The sequence below is a fragment of the Pomacea canaliculata genome, linkage group LG4, assembly GCF_003073045.1.
Source record: "Pomacea canaliculata isolate SZHN2017 linkage group LG4, ASM307304v1, whole genome shotgun sequence".
Taxonomy (NCBI): Eukaryota; Metazoa; Mollusca; class Gastropoda; order Architaenioglossa; family Ampullariidae; genus Pomacea; species Pomacea canaliculata.
In genome coordinates this window covers 6,419,109-6,439,966 of record NC_037593.1, presented here as the reverse complement: position 1 = coordinate 6,439,966, position 20,858 = coordinate 6,419,109, and the positions used below count along the sequence as shown (strand labels likewise).

The following is a 20,858-nucleotide window of genomic DNA, read 5'->3' as shown; positions in this document are numbered from 1 at the left end:
CGTTGAGGACGAAAAAAACATTTCAGGTGGTAATTGCCAGTGAATCAAACAAGCACTCCAAAGAGAAATGAACCAGAGTGCCGGCAGATTAAGAGCCTCTTTTGTGTCAAGCAGAACATTTGTGGATGGGATTACACCTAGGTGTTTGCACTTGAAAACCACAAGCCTTTCACAAGTTTCTTGGCTGCGCCAACTGTGGGCTTCATTTCCAATTTCATTTTAATTGTGCAAAGTCAATGGATTTAAATTGAAACAAAGAAAACATTAGAAAAGCAATGTCCTGGATAAAGAAACACTTCTGCACAAAGTCAAAATCAAATCAGAATTTTAAAAAATCTTTCTGGGGGATAAACCCCAGTTGTGTGCATTTTCGATATTGTAAAAATGAAATGTGATTCCATAACAAAAGAAGACTGGTTAGCATGGATCCGGAATGATCAGATTCCGATATAATTCTTTAAAAATATCCGATGTCTGCATCAATCTACTGCAAGGACTTTTTCAGAAGAACATTTTTGCTTACATTTATTTACTTTTGTTGTAGCTTTTGTAGTTTTAAAGAGCCGTATTGCCAGAATCCATTAAACCATTCAGGAATTTTAACGATTGAGATCCGAAAACGTGGTTGTAAGTGTGCTGACCTCGTGCGTGTGGCTGTTGGCTTAAATAATTACATCGTGGAAAGGTCGTGCGGTGCAAATCGCTAGAAAAAGTTCGTAAGGTGAACCGGTAGTTCAGGAACGATCTGCTCAAAAAATAACCGAGAAGTAAATTATCTTCCTCTCTTACACTTCACTTGTATCAGCAGGAAAGGGTTTACATTGCAAGAAAAGGGTTGGATTCATTTCAACTTTCACAGGTCGTGACCTGACCCTGATGAACCACTCATACTGTCCTATGAGAGCGTTAGGCTTTTGTGAACCGTTAATGGATGCATCATGTACGTGTTCACTGGCATCCAACTGCCCTCGCACGATTCAAGATTTATTCGGAATTATTTGAAGTAGAAATCGATTCAGTCGTAAATTTAAGTAGAAATTAATTCAGTCACATTTATGCAAACAACACATCATTGGTTTGAGGGAAATCTGAAAACACGATTGCTACTTCTTGACTATCTGCTCCAAAGAATGAATCGAATTGTGCTTAAAGCATCTGTCTTGTGGCGGTTGGTGGTGCAGTGGCTAAAGCACCTGTCACCACGACAGTGAGAATCGGGAGTCGTGGGTTCGTAACTTGGCTCCGACATACCTCTCTATGAATGCGATACCTGTTTACAGGGCAGGCAGTCAGTAGTTTCTCTGTATACTCCAGTTTTTTCCACTGTGTGTGTTATCCGAATGATGGTGAATGAATCCGTAAGACGGATCTGATGCCTACTGATAAATGTGGTTGTAACATCATGTATGTAAGCATCTCTGCCTTTATTAGTTGGACAAAGCGCTCCATAAACAAACATCTATTATTAATAATATTTGTGTTTCTGTGAATATTATGTCTATATAATGATCTTTTCCAACTGAATTAAAATCGATTTTTTTTCCTTCTACGACTTCCTTGGTGAGTCGATCGCATGTTAGCTTGTAGATGTACATGTAACATTCATTCCTAGAGATAAAACAGTACTGTTGATGTGAGCTAACATTGATTTGTTATCGTTTTTCACTTTTTGTGTTTGGTTTGAGATTAGCACGTGCAGGTCGCTGCTGTAAAGACTGGTGTAACTTACCACTCTGACCTCGCGGTGTCTAAACATTGTATTCAAGAATCGTAAACTGTTTGCTGTGAACACACAAAACCTGAAGCAATGCCATCTGCTTCCGTTTACTGACAGAAAAGTTTGTGCATGCCAGAGGGGCCAGGGGTCATTCCTACAATGTTATCGGCTTACGGCAGGTCCGTGTGAGCCCATTAAGAAAAAAAAAACTGTTCCACACAAACACAAACACAAACACAAACACACGCACAAAGCAGGCACACGCACACACTGAGAGCAGAAACAGCAAGGAGAAAATGAAAAGAGAGAAAGTAGAGCATCTCCTTCTCACTTACAATCTTGCATGTGCAGGCATTCGTACCCAGAGACACACACACTGCATAATTAGGAATTATGGACGAAGAGAGTTAACATTTATATTAAGAAAAAGCGCATCAAATTGTGTGCTCAGCAAGAAGTAAATTTTCTTGGCAACTTAAGACACCTAAAGCTGTCTTTTGTTACAAAAATGTGAATTTTCAATTAATTTTTTGTCAATGAAGCATACATAGATTAACCTAAAATCCACTTTCTGGTGTCATCGAAAGCCGTAGCCAAAGTGACAGTTTGAAGCAGATGTTAATGAGACATTGCCAAACCTGAGTGGATACATTTGTAAACAGAGTTCTTGACTACTGTGCAAATCACAGCTAATAAGTGTTTACAAGGCTTATATCTCTTAAAAGTAATTGTATTGATTGTTGCAGATATTAAAGACTAGAACACCGTGATTTGAAAACAATATAGAGCTCAGGTTAACCTTTAAAACAAATTTTACAAACGTTCGCATACTATAAAAAATAGAAATGTCAGAATGACTATCAATTGGTGGGTGGCAGAAAATTTAAGCCACTGACTGAGGTTAGCAGCAAAGATGGGTAAGAGGGTAGTTTAAACAGATGGGTGGGCCTGTATCGTCAGTTTAGCTTCCTCTAAGAAATACCCATAGAGGGGAGGGCCCTGTGTTCTGGCAGTCTCATCTTAGTTTGAAATCCCAGACTGACTGTCTCCTGTAGTACTAAAGTATTACTCGCCCCTTAGATTGACAATTTTGCCCCGTAGATTGACATTTCATGTTCTAGTTTGATAGCCTCTCGTCCTAGCTTACATGTAGCTCACCTGCCATGTTTCTACGATGGCCGACACCTGTCATGTTCCCGCAGCCTCAGCGTCGACTGGACCAGTGCCAAAGATGAAGAAATATTGTACTTCCTAACGAGTTTTCAACGATGGCCAGGGTTGTCAGGGAAACATCTGCAGAACACTTCTCGACCATAAGGCTAAACGAAGTCTTCAAAACGACGAAACGCCTCCCCCTCGGCCGGTCACGCCTGCAAACCTTGACCTGCAAACAGTTTTGTCTGGTCATATCACACCCATGGTTTTGCTGGAGGAAGCTGTCGAGTTCGTTCGGGATTTTTCGCGCACCGTCTGCCTTCGACTGAACAGGGTTGCCGACAGGTGCATGTGAGAGGTGCTAAAGGTCATCGAATCAACCGTTCATCTGCAGTCTCACCTGACCCGCATGCTGTCGTGAAATGTCTGTTGCCGTCTGCTCAGGTTGGATCGAGCTTGTTAACGTCCTGTTGCCGAGATCGTTGCCGAAAGTCTCGACGAGCCTATTCTCGAGGTCGTTGCTCTTCAATCACGTGCTCGTTGACGTCAGCTTGTCTGCCAACGACGTCATGTCCATGTCGATGACAGAAACGGTGGATGGATGACTGTCTGCGAAGGTTCGAAGCCTGGAGTTGGTGCCTAAGAACTTGCCCGTCGGCATATCCGGTGAGCTTTCATGGCCGCTCGACTTACGACCGGAAATCGTCTGCCATTACGTCCACACGACCTGCAACAAAGCAGACGAACACTGTCATCACGACACACACGCGGACTTTCTCGTCGCCTGGAAAATGACACCACCGTGGTTCCAGTCGGGCTTTCTTTTAGAAACAAGAGCTACTTTTGCTTGTCGCTACCCATGCAAGCCAGCAAGTTCCCGTTGGGATCACTGGACTCTGCGGTTTTCATAACTGCTACATAATTCAGGGCTTCGTGCAAAGCTTTGTATGTTCGACAGAGCGATCGATGTTGGCCTTTGAAGTTTTTTTCTGAAAGTTGTTGGAATGTGTCCGTCAACAAGAATGACTTAACTGTGCCGTCAGCATGTTGTTGGACAATACTGAATGTCGCCTAACAATCATCTTGTAATCGTCTGGTGTCAAGCAACACGCGCCTTCATTCCGGACAAGAATCACGCATTTCTCCAGCTCCGGTCCTCCATCAGGCATAAATGGCGATATCAATCAAGCACGCCTAAAATGTGTTGACATTTGACGATTTGACATTTTGACTAGATCAGCTCCAAATGACCTCGATGTCAGTGACATGGGATTAAAAAAAAACATAACTTCGATGTCAGTGACAGCAGCATGTCATCGCTGTATCAAGACCTACTTGGAAAAGGAACGGGTGTGAAAGCCTAGGTGTATAGTGTGCACATGGCCGGCTGGCGAAAAATGGAGTGGCAACAGATCACTGCATGGAGAAGTTGTTGCGGTCAGTTCAGCGGACGGGCCCGTCGGGTGAAACTGCAGACGGGTGCCAGGCCCTGCCAGACTGAGTCAGCGTTTGCTGGTCTTATGTCCACGCCCAAGGAATAGTTTATTACGCAACACTCCCTCCTGCTAGCCAGTCTCTCTCCCCCACCCTATCTCCTTTGCAAACACCCCAAACCTCTTTCTTTCACTCTCTCTCTCTCACACATATATATATACACGCACTTTCATAAACATGCTCACGCGCACAAGCCTCTGGTAGACGGTAACTGTTGGCACTGGGGTGGTAGAGGAAGTGCTTGCTGCAGCTCCGAACCCAATGCACGCGCTGGCAGTGCGCCTGGCCAGTTATAGCACGCGAGTGGCCAGCCTCGCCGTCAGATGGCCGGTTCGATAGGCTCAGCTATAGGCTCATAGAAGCTTTGCCCATTCTTGCTTCTGGTCAGCTTGCTCTCTTCGCGGCCATGAACCTGTCCTGGCCAACGTCCATTTTTTTTTCTTTTTTGTTTAATTTTCAAACAATTTATCAGCAGGTTTTGTATTGTTCTTCCTTTCTGTTTATTTTCCAACAGTTAAACAACAGGTTTTGTGGTCTGGGAATGCAGTTTGTAGAGTTCATTCCCCCTGCTTTTGTATGTAGGTGGATACTGGGGAAGAGATTAGATCAACGTCCTCCTAACTCGTTCATGGTATTTGTTCACCTCCCTTTGTCGAATAACCTCGTTTCTCTCCTTGTGGTTATTTTCAAAGGTCTACCACAGTCCGACCACCACAATGCAAAAGAGACTAAAATAGTAACAGCATCAAAGGCGGTATCTGGCCAACCGCACACAGACCACAGGCAACCTTCTTGCAACTTCTTTCACAAATGGAATTATGTCACGCGCTGCTTCCCTGTGTAGGACACTGTAATATTGCCTGTAGATATAGACTATATATTGTCCGGTCGAACGAGGTCAGCTGTGTCCAACTGACAGACCCTTGTCTGCTCTCATTGTGTTGGCTGCTAGCGGAACCAGGGGTCCATAGCCACGCTGTTTGTATCAGCTTTTCCATTTTTCCGGAACAATAAAGGTGTATTTTTAGCAGTGCAGAACATGAGCATGGAATGTTCCTTTAACTAGTTCTTCAGTATCTAACGCCAAGAGCCTATCAACATGCAATATTTATCGACTTCCCATCCTGGGTGTAGCGCTATCCTTCACAAACCAACCGTTCATACGAGCAAAAACAATTTAGATATATCGAACGAAAGACTTGCTAATTGCCTCCGTTTGCGCAGACGATAAAGCCCTCGTCGCGGACTAAATGATCGTTGAAGAGGGTGGTTCACTGTTGTTTACGCCGCTGCTCGGGTTGTGTACGATTTCGCTAATGTCAAGGCGATATGACGAGGGCGACATTTTGAATGAAACTGTTTGTCTGGCACTTTCCCTGTCTGTGTCCGGGATATCCGGCGTTGCCAGGATGGATTTATCCTGCGAACTCTTGCAGCTGTGACGTGTGAGCTTGTTTCCCTCCCTCGTTTCTTCGCATCTGCTACTTCAAGTCAAGCTCATTTCATTTAGCGACTTCATACTAGTGACTCAATAAAGTGACTGATGTTGGTGTCAAAATCTTTGACATAATTTGCTCTGCTGATTTTTGTTTTTTCCATTGGTAATACATTTATAACGGGTAGTATAAATATTAAAATGAAGGTTTTCATGAACAAAATATAAAAACAAAAATGTAGTCTATACACTTCACGAATACAAAAGGATTACTCTTGGAAAACTTTGTTGGGGTTTAGATGATTGTTGTGGATTTGTATAGCAATGAAAAAAAGAACCACACACACCACCTTGCACTCTGTTCTATTTAGAATATGTTTTATTTATAACATGGCGATTCTAAATATAATCTATTATTTTCTAGCTCCCTTCTCGATCCTTACCCGCTTCCCGTGAAACTCCGGTTGCCAATGCACGCTCTCGTTACACATCTTCGACTCAGAATCTCAGGAACGACAATCGTCGTTATCCGTTCCCCCTCCTCCCCTACACACACACCACCACAACCTCGTCTTCACCAACTTCGACCCTTGATTCGCCGAGGACAGGCTGTCAAGCTAAGGGTCATAACTAGCGATAGCCAAGGGCAAGCAATTTGTGGTAACCTTGGGAGAAGCTGGGCTGGAGAAGACGATATACCAGCGATGAACAAGACAGCAAGACTGATTTGGTAGGTGGGGTGTGTGGAGAGAGTAAGGAGAGGGGCGAGCGGAAGGGAAGTTTGATGGAAAAGGATACTTAGGGTCCTGACCAGTAAACGCCATTTCAAACACCCGACGTCAGAGGACCTGTCCACGGAAGAGTCTCGACGGATCGAAGTGGACAACGGTGCACGCATCCGGGGATTGACTCAAGGGACGGGTGGTGGACGGTGGGTGGTTTGCTGCGTGATCTAGACAATGCTTTGGGCGTTAATAGCGACTTTCATCCGCCATTGGGCACCGGACAACCTCAGCAACAAGTAGGATACAGCAGGATCGCAAAAGGTTTGGCACCGAAGCTTGAAATTCGAAGCACAACAGAATTAAATAAAGACAACTCTCTCTCCAACAGGTGACGACAGGGTTCACCTGAAAAAAAAGGTGACGGTGTGATATCAGGTGGTACTGAGAAGAGGGGTGGAGATTTCTGTAGGTAATCGGATATCGGTCCTACGTTTTGTACCTTAACCTAAATTAAAGTTCAGTTATCAACCTCTTTTCTCGGCTAACTTATTAAGGACTGTACTATACTTTGATTGACGATTGATTCTGAATATTTGTGCTTCTTTTAAAGACTGTGTACTTATTTTCGACGACTGGTTTGTAGACAACGCACTTTTTTTTCTTTTTTAAATGATGCTTGTTCGTAGAGAGCGAATTTCTCTCGAACGAATTTCCCACTCGTAAGATGTGGGCTGCGTCTTGCGGGGATGTCACACATTAAAAATATGTGGAATGACAATGAAAAAATGTTAAACATTCCGACTAAAACAGATAAAGTGCTAGCCAAGAACATTTTAATAAGTCATTGAAAAACAGTAGCTGCCCATATGAGTCGCCCAAGAGATCGGGTTAATGTTCTCTGTCCTTAGGCTATCAGCCTCCATCCTATCAAGTCATCAGACGGACAGACAGACAAAATGCAAGCCTACCAATGTGGATGCGTGTCAGTAAGGTCAGCCCATGCTGACCGTGCACTTAGGCAAATTCCTCAGCATGTGAAGCGTCTCTTGTCAGCAAAATACAAGTCTTCGGGGCGAAGCTGTCTTTTACAATACCATAATTGTCCATCTTCTCGTGCAAGTGGCCAGCTAGTTCCCAAGACGACAGGCTGTCTGCCCCTGGCTGATCGTGCTCCATTTTGCATCAGTGTCTGCTGCCAGCACGGCCGGTGTTGCTGTGGCTCTTGCTTTTTCTGTGTCTTTGTGACCCGAAGCCCCGGATGTGCTGATGTCCTTCCCTCGAGATTACCGCTGGCAGGTCGTGAAAAGCTGTTCAACCCTACAGAAATTTTCTTGCGTCAATCGCAATTATTAAAAAAAAAACTTGAAGAGATTCTGGACAGGCATTGAAAATTGTCTCCGAGGAACGTGGGAGACACGGCCATCAAGGAAGGGGTGGGGGAGAAGAAGGAGAACCAAGAGCCCCAAAAAAAGAAAGGACAAGCAGGCATGGGCAGATAAAGAGGCACGGATAGACAGAAGCACCGACGGACGAATAAACTGTGATTCCCCTTCAAAACAGTGAAAGTATAATGACATGCAGCGTAGGAATGACACTTGATATTTTATTAAATACTTTGACATGTAAATTTATGTGTGTGCATATGACTGAAAGCGCAAGAGGTAATATCGGAGGTTGCCATGTTAAGAGCGCTAACGGCATCAGTTGTGTTGAGAGTTGAACGAGAAATGTGTAGACGTCAAGGGTTATGAGGTCAGCTGTCTGTTTCTGCAAGTACATAGCAGTGATTCGCGTCTTCGCAGAAAGAACGTGACTCTTGTTCTTTCTGGGAGTGGGAGCTACGCAGGAAAGCCACTCTTCAAGACAAAATAAAAAAAAAAAAAAAATAAATTAGATAATCGAACGTTTTGGGTCTTGATAAAAGCAGAAAGTGAAGGAACACGCTTGAGGCACAGAAGACAGTATTTTACCATCACAATTCAGTCATGTAGACTAAGAACAACAGCGTCTGTTACGATTCAAAATACTACCCAGAAAACTGAGTGATCCAGAAAAAATACTTTCCTTCTCAGCTTTCCTTGTGAAGAGCTGGCCCACTGATCGGCGTTATCTCCAAACTAAAGGATACGTGCAATATCGTATACTGAAGTATTGCTCCTGTTATAGTTGTAGCGGGATTACAATTCAGACAAGCACGAGGGGCGGGAAGTCTTCGTGTTTCTTGAAAAGGATAGGTGAAGACGGTCTGGTCTCTTGGGCCATTCCGTATTTCAGGAAATAGCGGAAAGGAATGCGTGCTACCAATGAAAACAATGTAGATGGCGCCTCCAACCACGTGCGACTACATGTACACACGCGTGTGCACGCTAACAGTCAGTCAAATACCTAGAGGTTGAGTTATCGATCCCATACAAAAGCTCAGCAATATTATTCACCCGTTGAGAATTACTTGCCTCATTTATAAGACAATAAGATTTGTTTCCAGGCTTGTGTTGGTGTGAAAGAAGAATACAGGCATCTAAGTACAAGAACAGATACACACACACATACTTTCTGTCACAGTGTAGATCACATTCCTGTCTTGTTGTATAATCATAATTCTGTGTGGTACACCTTCCATGTCTGTTTACAATTGCAGTCTAAAGCTTTTAGAAATAAAGTCTGCATGTTCTCTAGTTTTGTGATGATTACTCATATAAAAATATTATTTATTGTTATATGTCCTCTCCTCCTTCAATTACTGCCTTCTCCTACCGTCCGTGATCTGACAGTAAGAAATCTTTTAATAAGAAAGGATGAAATCGCTTAGTAATACAGCACTTTCTTGGTGTGGTCAGAGGTAGAGACGATCCTCAAGCCTCCAGCCAAACAACATTGCCTTGTGGTGACACACAGACTCGCCAAGAGACAGCCTGTCTCTTTCTATATCTGTGTGTATGGCTGTACTTGCCTGTATGTCAATAAATCTGTACATTTGTAGGCTAATGTTGCCACGGAAACAGTTCCTGCTAATAAACCTTGTTTATGACCAAGAAAGGTACAGGAGATCTGGTACCAAGTCCTTTTTGTGACACAAGTAAGTTTTATTAAAAACTTTTGCAGGAAGGATAGGTTTTTGCGATTTAATCTCTCAAACGAAGCCGAGGTCATTAAGGAATAAAATTGATAGGAAACACGAGTCGACAGAAAAAAAAATCCGGACCGGAACTGAGTTAAACCTCTAATAGTAATCTTGAAAGTCGACAATGTGGGACTGGGGATTGGTTAAAAAGGTATTTGAAGAACAAGTTTGTGGACAATGACAAACTCGGTAAAACACACACAGGGAGAGAAAAACACATAATGAATGAAGTGTAGGGGGCGGAGGAAAAGACACAAGGATTCCTTTGAATTTAGAGTACTTGTACATGAGACATGCAACCCTTTATGGTCAGAGACGACAGGTCAAACAGAAATACCATCGGAAAAGGGAAGCAACACCACATTACAACATTTTATTGAATCCCACTACATATACTGCTGCTAGAATATTTCTTATCTGTAGACCTAACGGATCATCGCCTTGTCAGTTCATTACTGTACATGTAGACCTAATGGATCGCTACATTGTAAATTTTCTGGATCACCGTCTGGTCAGTTATTCACTCATGAGCTGTGCACCCGTGTACCGTCTGTATCACCGTCTAGCCAGTAAAATACTAAACTGTGTGCGGGTGCATTTGCTGGATCGCTTCGTCCGGGTGCGTGTCCGGGTGAAGTGAGAAAAAAACCGTGAACGGCTGACTTGTTCAGACGACCATCAAAGCACGCATTGATCAACAGCCGAACTTCACCTACCAGAAAACCTGATCAAATTCTTCACTCTATCTCAGGTAATCAGTAAAAGGCTGAGTTCTTTTCCAAATGCTGGGCTGCCTCTCATTTTCTAAACAAGAGCGATGTTGACCGTTCAATGACATTTTGATGGTTAGAGTTACCTCCCGCTAAAAAAGAAAAAAACTGGACATGTCCCCGTGCCGCCATTTTATATGGCAGGGATAAGTGAATGCATTCTTCAAAGCAGCCCTCACAGCCTGCTGCTTTCAATCATGTCCATAGAACTTTCTCAAAAAATAAAAAAAAAACTTTTGAGGAATGGCAACAGGCTTCCTCGCCGATGGCTAGATTTTTTTACCGTTCGTCAGCTGACGGCGGCTATTAAGTTGATTGAGGATCGCATCAGGAACTTTGTGTTCGCTGACAGCTGCACTTAATGATTCGTCATCCTGCTTCCAATCTGTGTGTCAACATTATCAATCCAGAATCTTCCATGGAGTTGGGTTGGCAGAGAAGAAAAACATTCCAAGTAAAGCCACCGTATCTTGGAAGACAGGGTCAGTATTAAAAGCCTTATTCAAGAATATTCTCAAAGCAGTAAAAGGACTGCAAATTAAAAACATGAAAAAGTAAAACTAAAAATAGCAAAACATTAATACTCACAGATGATTATTTTTAATGTGATTTTGTAGGTTCTAGCTGTTGTTTTATTAGAAAAGATGTGAAGTAGGTGGGTGAGAAAGTGTTCATTAGGTAATGAGATATTAAAACTGCGGGACAATGCATTTGATTTTCATGAAAGTAACTTTTAAATGTATTATAATAGTACTATTCTTAGTATTTTAATCATGTCTATTATTGTTGGTTGTCAACTTTTTCCGTTCTTTCTTCATGTTTTATTATCAAACTGGATTTTAACCATGACTTCACATTGACTAGGTGGATCAGCACTCACAGAGATAATTAAAACAAATTATTTTAAAAAACGTGCATTGCCCTTCATGAATTTGTGAAAAAAATTAGAATGTCTGGTAAATTCTGCCTACGAAACAATATGTCTCAGTAATTGAAGAATTGAATATAATAAATACAGAAGACATCTGACATTTGTTTTAAATCTTGGACGTACCCACACGTTACATTTAACGAACCGAGACATTTTTAAACTTGAAAGCAGTAGAATAATACAAAACCCTATGCAATGCAAATTGACATTTTCTCTAACAAATAGCATTGAAAGTTACTTTTGAAACTAACTTTGAAAGCCAAATTTGATGCCGACGAGACATCAGGTTTAGCCAAAGAAGGCGCCAGTCGCCTGTCAAATTTGCAAGTGACATCCTTTTCGTTTCCCCCAATTTGGAAAATTCATCAAAGAAAAAGTTTTTCATTTGAAACTTATTGCAGTAAAGTTATGTTTGAAAGCATTTCCATGACATTTTTTGTATAAAGAATTGATCTGGCTCAGACACAGCTCACAGTGATTAGCAGACGTAAACTAGAAAGAGGTCGTTCCTAGTTGTGGGCAAAGGTCACATGCATGCATAGCTCTCCGAAAAGGAGGAGTGGAGATATTTTTTTTTATTAAAACCAGGAATGCAACATTACCATTAAAAAAAAAACTAAGACACGAATGACATTTAAAACTGTCTAAAAACAAACAAAATAAACATACCGTTCAGGTTCTATTCTAAAATTTAAAAAATATTTATAAATGAGTTTACAATGCAGAGTCCAGAGAAGACAACGATGTAAACAAAACCAAACGACGATGAAAACCTTTCGGGCGCGGAGGGGCCACGGAGGGTCTCCTGAGGAGGTCGCAGAGTTGCCAACGGTAAGATCGCGTGCCGATTCTGCGCAGAAGCAATCCCCACAGACACTTTGCGTCCTTATCGCCCCGAACATGGAGAAGCAAATTGCAGGATGTGGTTCTTCGTGTTGGCGCATACAGAGTTGTCTGGGTGAGATAACTTACAAATTATGGTTCACTATTGTCTGCACTGCTGTCCATGACCTTAGCCATAGACCTGACATGAAGTCTTCTGCTGTGAAAACGAGAGGAAGCAGACGAACGAAGTCTTCATAAGTCTCCTAGATAACCACCGAAATAATTATTTTTCAGAAATACATCTACAGTGATACCTCGGTTCTCGAACATAATTCGTTCCGGGAAGACGGTCGAGAACCAAATTGTTCGAGAACCGAAGCAATGAAACCCATAGGAAATAATGGAAACTGGATTAATTCGTTCCAAGCCCCAGAAAATGCCTATTTACTGGCCTAATTTGTATATAATATGTAGAAAAACATGAGTCTCAACAAGAAATAAGAAATAAAAGTGTATTTATTAAAACAAAACAAAAAAACAAACCAAAAAAATGTAGTGTACAGTACAGTAAATTGTGTTTCATTTACTGTACCTGTACCAAAGTTTATGTCAGGAGGGAATTAATGTGGGGGGAGGAGGGAAGGGGGATTGTTTTGAAGGGGAGTCCTCTTCAATAAAAACAGAGGGTAACTGCTCTTCGGGTGTTTCTGTTCTCTGTATCTTTTGTTGAGGAGAATCAGAATGTTGCTCTGCAGTTGCTTGTCTGATTTCTTTACGGAAGAATTTGTCAATTGTTTGCTGTTTTTTTTCTCCTTTGCAAAATTTTGCGGAAAGTGGACATAACATTGTCATTAAAAATGTTAACTGCTCTATTTGCTACCACTTTATCAGGGTGATGTTGTTCAACGCAATTTGCGATTTCTGCCCATTTTGCACACATTTCATGACTCTCTCCACAAAAACGTGACTCTCTCTCTCTCTGCACTCACACTGATGACGCAAGCAAGGCAAGAGTGAACGCCATTCGGCTCAACTCGGCTCAACTCGGCTCATCTCGGACGTTCGGATGTTCGAGTTCCAAATATTTGTTCGGATTCCAAGACAAAATTTTCTCGAATTTCCTGGTCGAATACCGATTTGGTCGAAAGTCAAGGCGTTCGAGAACCGAGGTATCACTGTATTTCAATTTCTCCAACAGAATATATGAAGTATGGATATTTCAATTGTCGGGATGTGAATATTCTTTGTTCCATGTTTCCATACTCCAGTGGGTTTCTCTAGATTCTAGAGTACCGTCCTTCAGATAGCATTGCCTGAGTGACTCGCAACACAATTCTAGAATATTTAGCCCCATTTCTTTGCTGTGAACAAGAAAGTAGAGGAGAAGCTAAAGCTAAAGTTGTCTGCGAGCGATTGGCAAAGTCCTCAAGCAAAATCGCCTCCAGGTGGAAGCACTTTCTCATAAAAAATCATCGCAAGAGCTGCAATGACCGAAAAATTTCTTGAGACCTTCGATTTCCGAGTGAGCCAGTGAAGCATATCTCTGCCTACACACTAGGAGTAGAATGAGTTACAGGACAAGACGAAGCTTAGGGACGACCTGCTCTGGCATGCATTAGTTACCTCAGCGAGAACAGATACGTGCCAGCCGGTTTCGATTTGCCTTAGACAAGAAAAAGCTGTCGCCTCTAGCCTTTCCAGTCAGGATTCTCAGGCTACAAGAATACAAATCTCGATGCCCGAGTTTTCCCATGAGAGAGAATTGTGACTAGGATACAAACTTCAAATGAAAAAGTTTGGCGAAAGCGACTTTCTGCACACGTCTATAGCCAAGCGAAAACACAGGAACCAAATCCACAGGGACTACCCCGCCTCTCACCCGCAAAAAACCCTCTACAATGATAAGTGTTCTGTTTTGTATTTTCAGATAGTTTTATTTTATTGACGCTGACAGCATAATAGAGATAAGAAACAAATGACGAGACAGATCGTTTTCTTATTTTTAGGAGGAAGTGATTTAATCGCTCATCAATTCGGTTGGAAATAAATAAAACGACAGCTCTCTGATCATCCCAGTCGTCTTAATAAAGAAAACTACTGTTTTCTGATATTCTCACAAGCCTAAAGCAAAAAGCTAGAGGTTATATGATGTGACTTAAAAAAAGAACGATGTTGTCAGGCCTCAGCCAAGCTGTGTACAATCACGACCTCTTCCCCCCCCCTCCCCTTTCCGTGGCAATATTTGTAAACTTTTGTCTCGAGAAAATTGCACTTCGCTGTCTTTAAAATAAAAAAGGGATGTCGCAAACATCATTTTATGCCCGAGACTAACAGTCCGTTATAATGAAATCGTACAGTGACAAATGTTAGTCTGGAATAGAACTGTATTTTCAAGAATTCCATTTGTTCCGCGATCAGTTTCCAGAGAATGAAATGGTCCTAGACAAGGGTATACCTTGGTTCTCCCCCTTTCCCCTTTCATACTCAGCATCCTTGTCGCTTAATCTTCTGGCTATGTGGAACATCGATCCTTCACTCTCTTGATACATACATCGCAATGGGTGGTGTGCTGCCTGGTCCCCCTTACTCCCCCCACCCCAACCCACACACCGTTCTTTTTGTCGAGACACGTATATATCTGAACCTATATCAAATCAACTCTGCTGCTGAGGTTGTCTTCCTGCGCTCCGTGGCAGGGGTGCCTTCTCGGAATAGTGAAAATGGCGCCAGTTATGGGGTTGTCCGGGAAAAAGGCCTCGAAGCGATTATACATGGTGAAATAAGACTTGAAAAGTTTACATTCAAGTTATTTTTAGTTTAGTCGTCTGTGTAGTTCCTTTTGTAGTGTTCTGGTGGTGCTATCAAAACACCTGGTGTAATTCAATACTTTTGTCACATTTCGGGTTTACACCAGTCGAACCGGAAATTAGGCACAAAGCTGCTGGCGTGTTAACAGAACGAATTGCTCTCATTAATTACAAAAGGCGTTTTAATTTATAAATTATTTATCGAAGGATACACCCAATGTGAGAGCTTAAACTCTTAAGTTGAATGAGGCTATGGTTAAAAAAAAAAGGGTACTTTTAGGATATCACAGAAGAGGAGGTTTAAACCTCTTTTTCATGTAAAAACCACGGAGCTCAAGTCTTACACTTCGTGATGGAACAGGATTTTACTTCTCAAATTAACGAATTAGTGATTTACAAAGAATCAAACCCACTCATTTTCGTTTTACCCTGTAAGAGTTCATGTTCGTTTCTGCAGCCCAGTGAATGCTCCCTCAGGCGGAAAGAATGTCTCGAATACAAAGCCGTGGAGCTGCACGTTGACCCCCAATATTACAGCCTAGCTACACCAGTGCCACGGGCTTTAATTATGGTCTGCAAACTTCGTTCTGTATCTGCAGATGGTTGATAACTTCTTCAAGTAACAAGGTTTGTGCTGAGGTCCAGAAATTATTACTGACAAAAGAGAACAAAAGTAGCACGAGACGCGAAAGAGGTGGAGTAACAACCGAAGAGGAAATGTGGGGAGAAACAGAAGACATGGAAACGACGCATGAAATTTGGAGTTAAAATCAAAGAAAAATATTGGGATAAACAGAAAATAAAAGAATTAAAATAAAATATTTAAAACTAAAAGATAAGGAGGATATAAGGGGATCGTGACAGAATGGAAACAGATGTCACGAGAAGAAGATGGAAGCAGCAAGTGACTGGTGGAAGAAAGTATCCTATTCTGTGCGTTTGCTGCATTTATTACATTCCTTTCTTCCTTCCAGTTTATGCGTGAATGCAAAGTGAAGCCTTGAGTGTCACGTGCAGCAGTTATTGTGACTCGATATCTCCCAGGATTATGTAGTAAACTGACAATTCTATGTCCTCCTTTTTTCCTCACTGTCTTCGATGCGTTGCTGACCTTCTGCTGAATTAACCTTCTCGATTTTAATAGTCTTGCGGATTTCAGAGACGGTCACGAACTCAGATGAAACCGAACCTACGCATGTACTTAAAGAGTAAGATGGTAACAGCAGTGTTAGACAACCCAATATAACGCTGCTCACATCAAGTGTCATGACTGCAGCAGTGCTGCCACCTACGTCAAGATCGAAAAACAGAAAGCTGAATCATTTTACCAGAAACACGCTGCTGTTACTGAAAATAGGAAGGATGGATTTCTTCTCTAAAACAAACCTTACTTAACGCAGTAAGAGAATAAAAACCTTGACTTTGACCTTTATCTGTTAAGCGCGTGCTTCTATAAATAGCGTATTCCTGTCATGCAGTGTATGCACAAAAGAATGATGTCTAACATTTTTAGCGCTGTAAGTCGTGAAATTATTTTATCCTAGCAGAATTATTAAGAGTTCAAGCAGTTAAATCACTATGGATATTTGCTTGTAGAGAACATATGTATAAAATGTGTTATTATTAAATATGATAGTTGTAACTTTAATCATGAGGTGTAATAAAAAGTAAAACTATAATATCTGAAGACAATGGATTAGATAGACATAAAGACAGACAGCTAATTAGTTAGAAAGAGAGATAGCTTGATAAGCAGAAAGATAGAAAACCAGATGGATAAATAAAGAGATAGAAAGATGACAGAAAAGAAAAGAACATCCACGCACCATACTGAAGGATCTACGCATGTGAACACGTACACGGACACAAAAGATGGCTTGGAAAAAATCGCCATACCCTCCACACACAGGGTCAAAAAAAGGGGCGTGCACGTTAAGACGGATGGGGAAATCCCGCCTCCACGCGCTCACACTCACACATTAGTGTGCTAAACAGAACGAATAGAGTGAACAGGGAAATGAAGGGCAGGGTTGGCTGATAACGGAGTATGTGGACGTTGGCACGATTGAGTTGACAGAGAGCCGTTGAGAATGTTCTGGTCTATTTGTAGTTTCATTATCACGCAAGCTGTTCTGCAAATCGCAATGCTCCAATCTGCATTGCCAATGGCTGAACCCTCGTCTGACATGAGCGAACTTGCACCAAGTGGTGAAGGCACCTCGGGACTGTTTGTGTTTCTTCTTCTTTCTCTCACTCTTTCTTCTTTCTCTCCGCCCCATCAGCTCCTTTCCCTCTCATTTCCATCTTTTTCGGAGGTCTTGATCCATCAGATCCTTGGCTACACCAGAAAACGCACAGACAAGTGTGCACACACGCAAACTCACAGAAACCAGTGCACAGCTTCAAGTTTATCATGCAAAGATAATTCAGATCCAATCCCGAAAACCAAATTTTACTTTTTGCATCTGTGTGTGTATGTGTTGGTTCCCGAAATGTGAGTGTTTTTAGGTAATAAAATGAAAGACTTTGGCTGTTAAAATAATTTTGATTTTATAAACTATATTTAGTTCGTCCAGGCTTGCCTGTACATTACTGTGAAGGGACACATACATGATTACAGCTTTAATCAAACACGGAAGTATAAAAAAAAACATAACTGTACTCTGCATACCCTTTTACGAATTGTTCAGAGGGGAAACCGTTTCCCCAGCTGACCCTTTAAGGCCACTGTATCATGCGATTCGTGTCCAAAAAACCGCTAAGTTCATTATTTCAGTGATTTTTTTTTTTCACACGGAGAGTCTATGTTTCAAACGCAGCTTATGCAACTGCCAACGACTGATGAAATATGCCTGTTCATTTATTTTTTAAAACCATCCTCTTCGTGTCGCATGAGCTGTAGAAAGCTTCATTTGCATACAGAAGGCTCCAGCTGTACAGACATTGCGTCCGCGTTCGACCCCAATTTACAGATGCTGTCTGCGCGTTGAAAGAGTTTGCTGACCTAACGGGAACGGTGTCCTCCGCAAATTTGTGATTTCCGGTAGATCAGTTTGCAAAATTTGCAATTTGAAGCAGCACTGACATCTGCGCTGGGTGCTCTCTAGCGGACAAAATGCTGATTGTGTTGCACTATGCATGTGCATCGGGAATTTGTCTTGTATCCTTTTCATACAGCTATAAAACCAGTAAACTTTTCTGTTGGCTGTCAACTCGGCGGGAAAAAAAAATCCTGTCGACTTTTGACATATATTAGAATTGCACAGTGATGACCATGCAGACTAGTCAGCACGGACACCAAAGCCAGATACTATTAGTCCTTTCCAATGTCTTACTGATTAAAGGACAAAATACATTTAAAATATTCAACATGTTTTATAACTTTTCTTTTGAATCAAAGAATATCTTTGTCATGAAAGTCACTGAAGTATTGACATTACATCATCAAACACATTTCATGAGACAATAAAGCAGATCGCACTGCTCCAGTTGAGATCAGCGTGTTGGGAAGGGAAGAGACCCAAAAAATCAGACAGAATTTCGGATTGTTTTCAGACATATCAAGTTTCTGCTGTTTTCTCCTTCAATCTCTGCTGTTTGTCCTCTCTTCCATTTCGCTCTTTCATCTTTGTTTTCCCGCACACAACAAACAGGATCGGTTAAGCAAAGACAACAAACTAGGGAATGGCATCCACACCCTGGAAATTGTTTAAATGGCAAAACAATCTTTTTTTTTTTTTATCTCTAACCATACAGTGTCTTCGATTTCGAAAATACAAGATCGAATAGCATTCAGGTTATTTAAAAAATTTACGCTAAAAGCTATTTTATTATTTTAAGACACTTAAAAGGATTAAAAATTGATGTGCTTGTACTCAAGTAACATTTCAAAAAATAATATGTGTGTAAATCAGAAAGGAAGAGAACACGAGGTTTCTCGTCTTTTCGCTTTCACAACGAGAACACGAATGTTGTAAGCGACTCTGATTTCCATTTTAGATCTAGTCACAATGTCTGGTTCTGATTCGGAAAATTTTTATTCAGAGGATAATTCTGTTGTTATCTCTGAGGAATCTGATGAAGATAATGTGAAAGAAGATAAAGAAAATAGTTTTATTTTTCCAAACAATACAACAACCGTTTGTGACAAAGACACGTAAGTTGAATTTTTATTTACTTTTTATAATCGATAGCCGTTACTAATACGAATTAATTTTGCTACAAGAAATGTCAACAAGACCGAGATCTATGTTGTCAGCATTTTGGACAGAAAATTTTTGTAGAATACCAAAAATAAAGCATGAGAGGCCAGCAAAACATTTTAAACAGCAATATCTTCAGCAAATGTAATGGGAATTTAATAAAATTATTTTCGAATATACACTAATATATTTTTTATCTAAAATGAATTGTCTCAAGGCCTAAGAAAATTAAAATGTTAAAATGTTGAAAATTGGTATTTGGCAGACCACGCTAACAATTATTATTAATTAAATTAATGATATTTCAATTTGTATGATTTCCTTCATTTTTCCCTTAGTTTATTATTCAGCAAGTCAACTTTTTCAATATATTTGCATTTGATCAGCATGTTTCTGAAACACAACCCAAAACAAAGTAGGAGAGCTCCCAAAACCTTAAATTAAGTCTTAGAGGTTTGTAAAAAAATAAATAAATGAGGGGGCCAATCGTTTGCTGTGATGAAGCTCAAAGAACCACACACCAACATCTGGCATTTTTTTAAATCGGAAAAAGAAGACCCATAAAGTACAAACATACATAGGCCACGTATGACCGAAAAAAATTTAGCCCTCCGATGTCATCTAGAGCATATCTTTCTGAATAAAACTTTTCGCCGGTGGGGATGTATTTGCTGAACCTTTACGTTTATCCTTTTATCGCCGGTGTCTCAAAAGTGAAGGTAAAGTGTTTTTACAGTGAATAATTGATGAGTAGAGACATTTCAAATGTGGTGCTCTCTGACTTTCTCAAATTGCTTCTTTAATAATGAAATATCCGTACCCATAGTGCTGGGAAGAATGCATTGGATCAGTTCCGGTACATGTTCTCCCTTTCTCTCCTGCCATCAAAACACACACACACGCATTCTCTCTCAGGCTGTGCGCATGTGTATGTTCCGCGTGTGCACAGCTATATTTACAGCGACCACAAACTGCCACACTTGATGACATCCCTTCATTTTTACTTAGGAGTATCGAGGGAAATAAATAAATCACCATTTTTTCCAATGACCTGCTGAACATAATGGGCTCCATTTAAAAAAAGGGTAACCGTGTCGCTTGACACTGGAACACTTACGTTTATTAACCTATGAGTCACTAGGGAATGAGTTCTTTACTTTCTGTCACTAAGTACAACGAAGAAGGAAAGGATCTCAAACGTTTGTTATCTATTCGTTCTTCCGTGTTTGTTGTAATAGACCATGGTCGTTCGCGAGTGCAGACGATATGGGATACTTTAGCGGCTGTGTGTCTGCGAGTTTTTGTATGAGTATGATGTAGTTAAGTGTAAGCTTAAGTGTGTTGGTCGGTCTGCTTCATGTTATACCACATCCAGCTTACGAATTATAACTGCTGTGCAAAGTAGTTCCAATATTAGTAGGTTTTGTTCCAACTAGTTTTTTTTTTTATTTGTTTTTTTTAGGGGGGGGGGGTTGACGTAGAGTGAATATAACACTAGATCAGACGACTCTAGCAGGGTAGGATGGAACATTTAACAGCAGGGAGTCATCACCGAAAGGCTGTCACAAAATCGACAGAAAGAGACTTCCTCGCCAAGGAGACTATTGGAGAAACGCCCTGCAGGTTGGCCGATTAATGTTTAACTGAGTGCCCACCCTGGTTTCCGTACATTGAGC

The 20,858-nt window shown here is 41.2% G+C and overlaps 1 protein-coding gene and 1 long non-coding RNA gene across 3 annotated transcripts in view; one reads left to right on the top strand and one right to left on the bottom strand.

The window, feature by feature from the left end:
* The window catches only part of LOC112561075, a 79,526-nt gene that overhangs the window by 14,149 nt on the left and 44,519 nt on the right, over positions 1-20,858 (bottom strand). The window contains exon 1 of one of the 2 annotated variants that reach the window (XM_025233289.1): positions 2,876-3,114. The exons of the other annotated variant lie outside the window; for it this stretch is intronic. Coding sequence (XP_025089074.1) covers positions 2,876-2,909 — 34 coding nt within the window. The 5' untranslated portion in view covers positions 2,910-3,114. Of the gene's footprint in view, positions 1-2,875; positions 3,115-20,858 lie in introns of those variants that run through there. 2 annotated transcript variants of the gene reach the window in all.
* The window catches only part of LOC112561077, a 28,811-nt gene continuing 26,902 nt past the window's right edge, over positions 18,950-20,858 (top strand). Inside the window, exon 1 of the long non-coding RNA XR_003098651.1 lies at positions 18,950-19,136. This is a non-coding gene — a long non-coding RNA (uncharacterized LOC112561077). The remainder of the gene's footprint in view (positions 19,137-20,858) is intronic.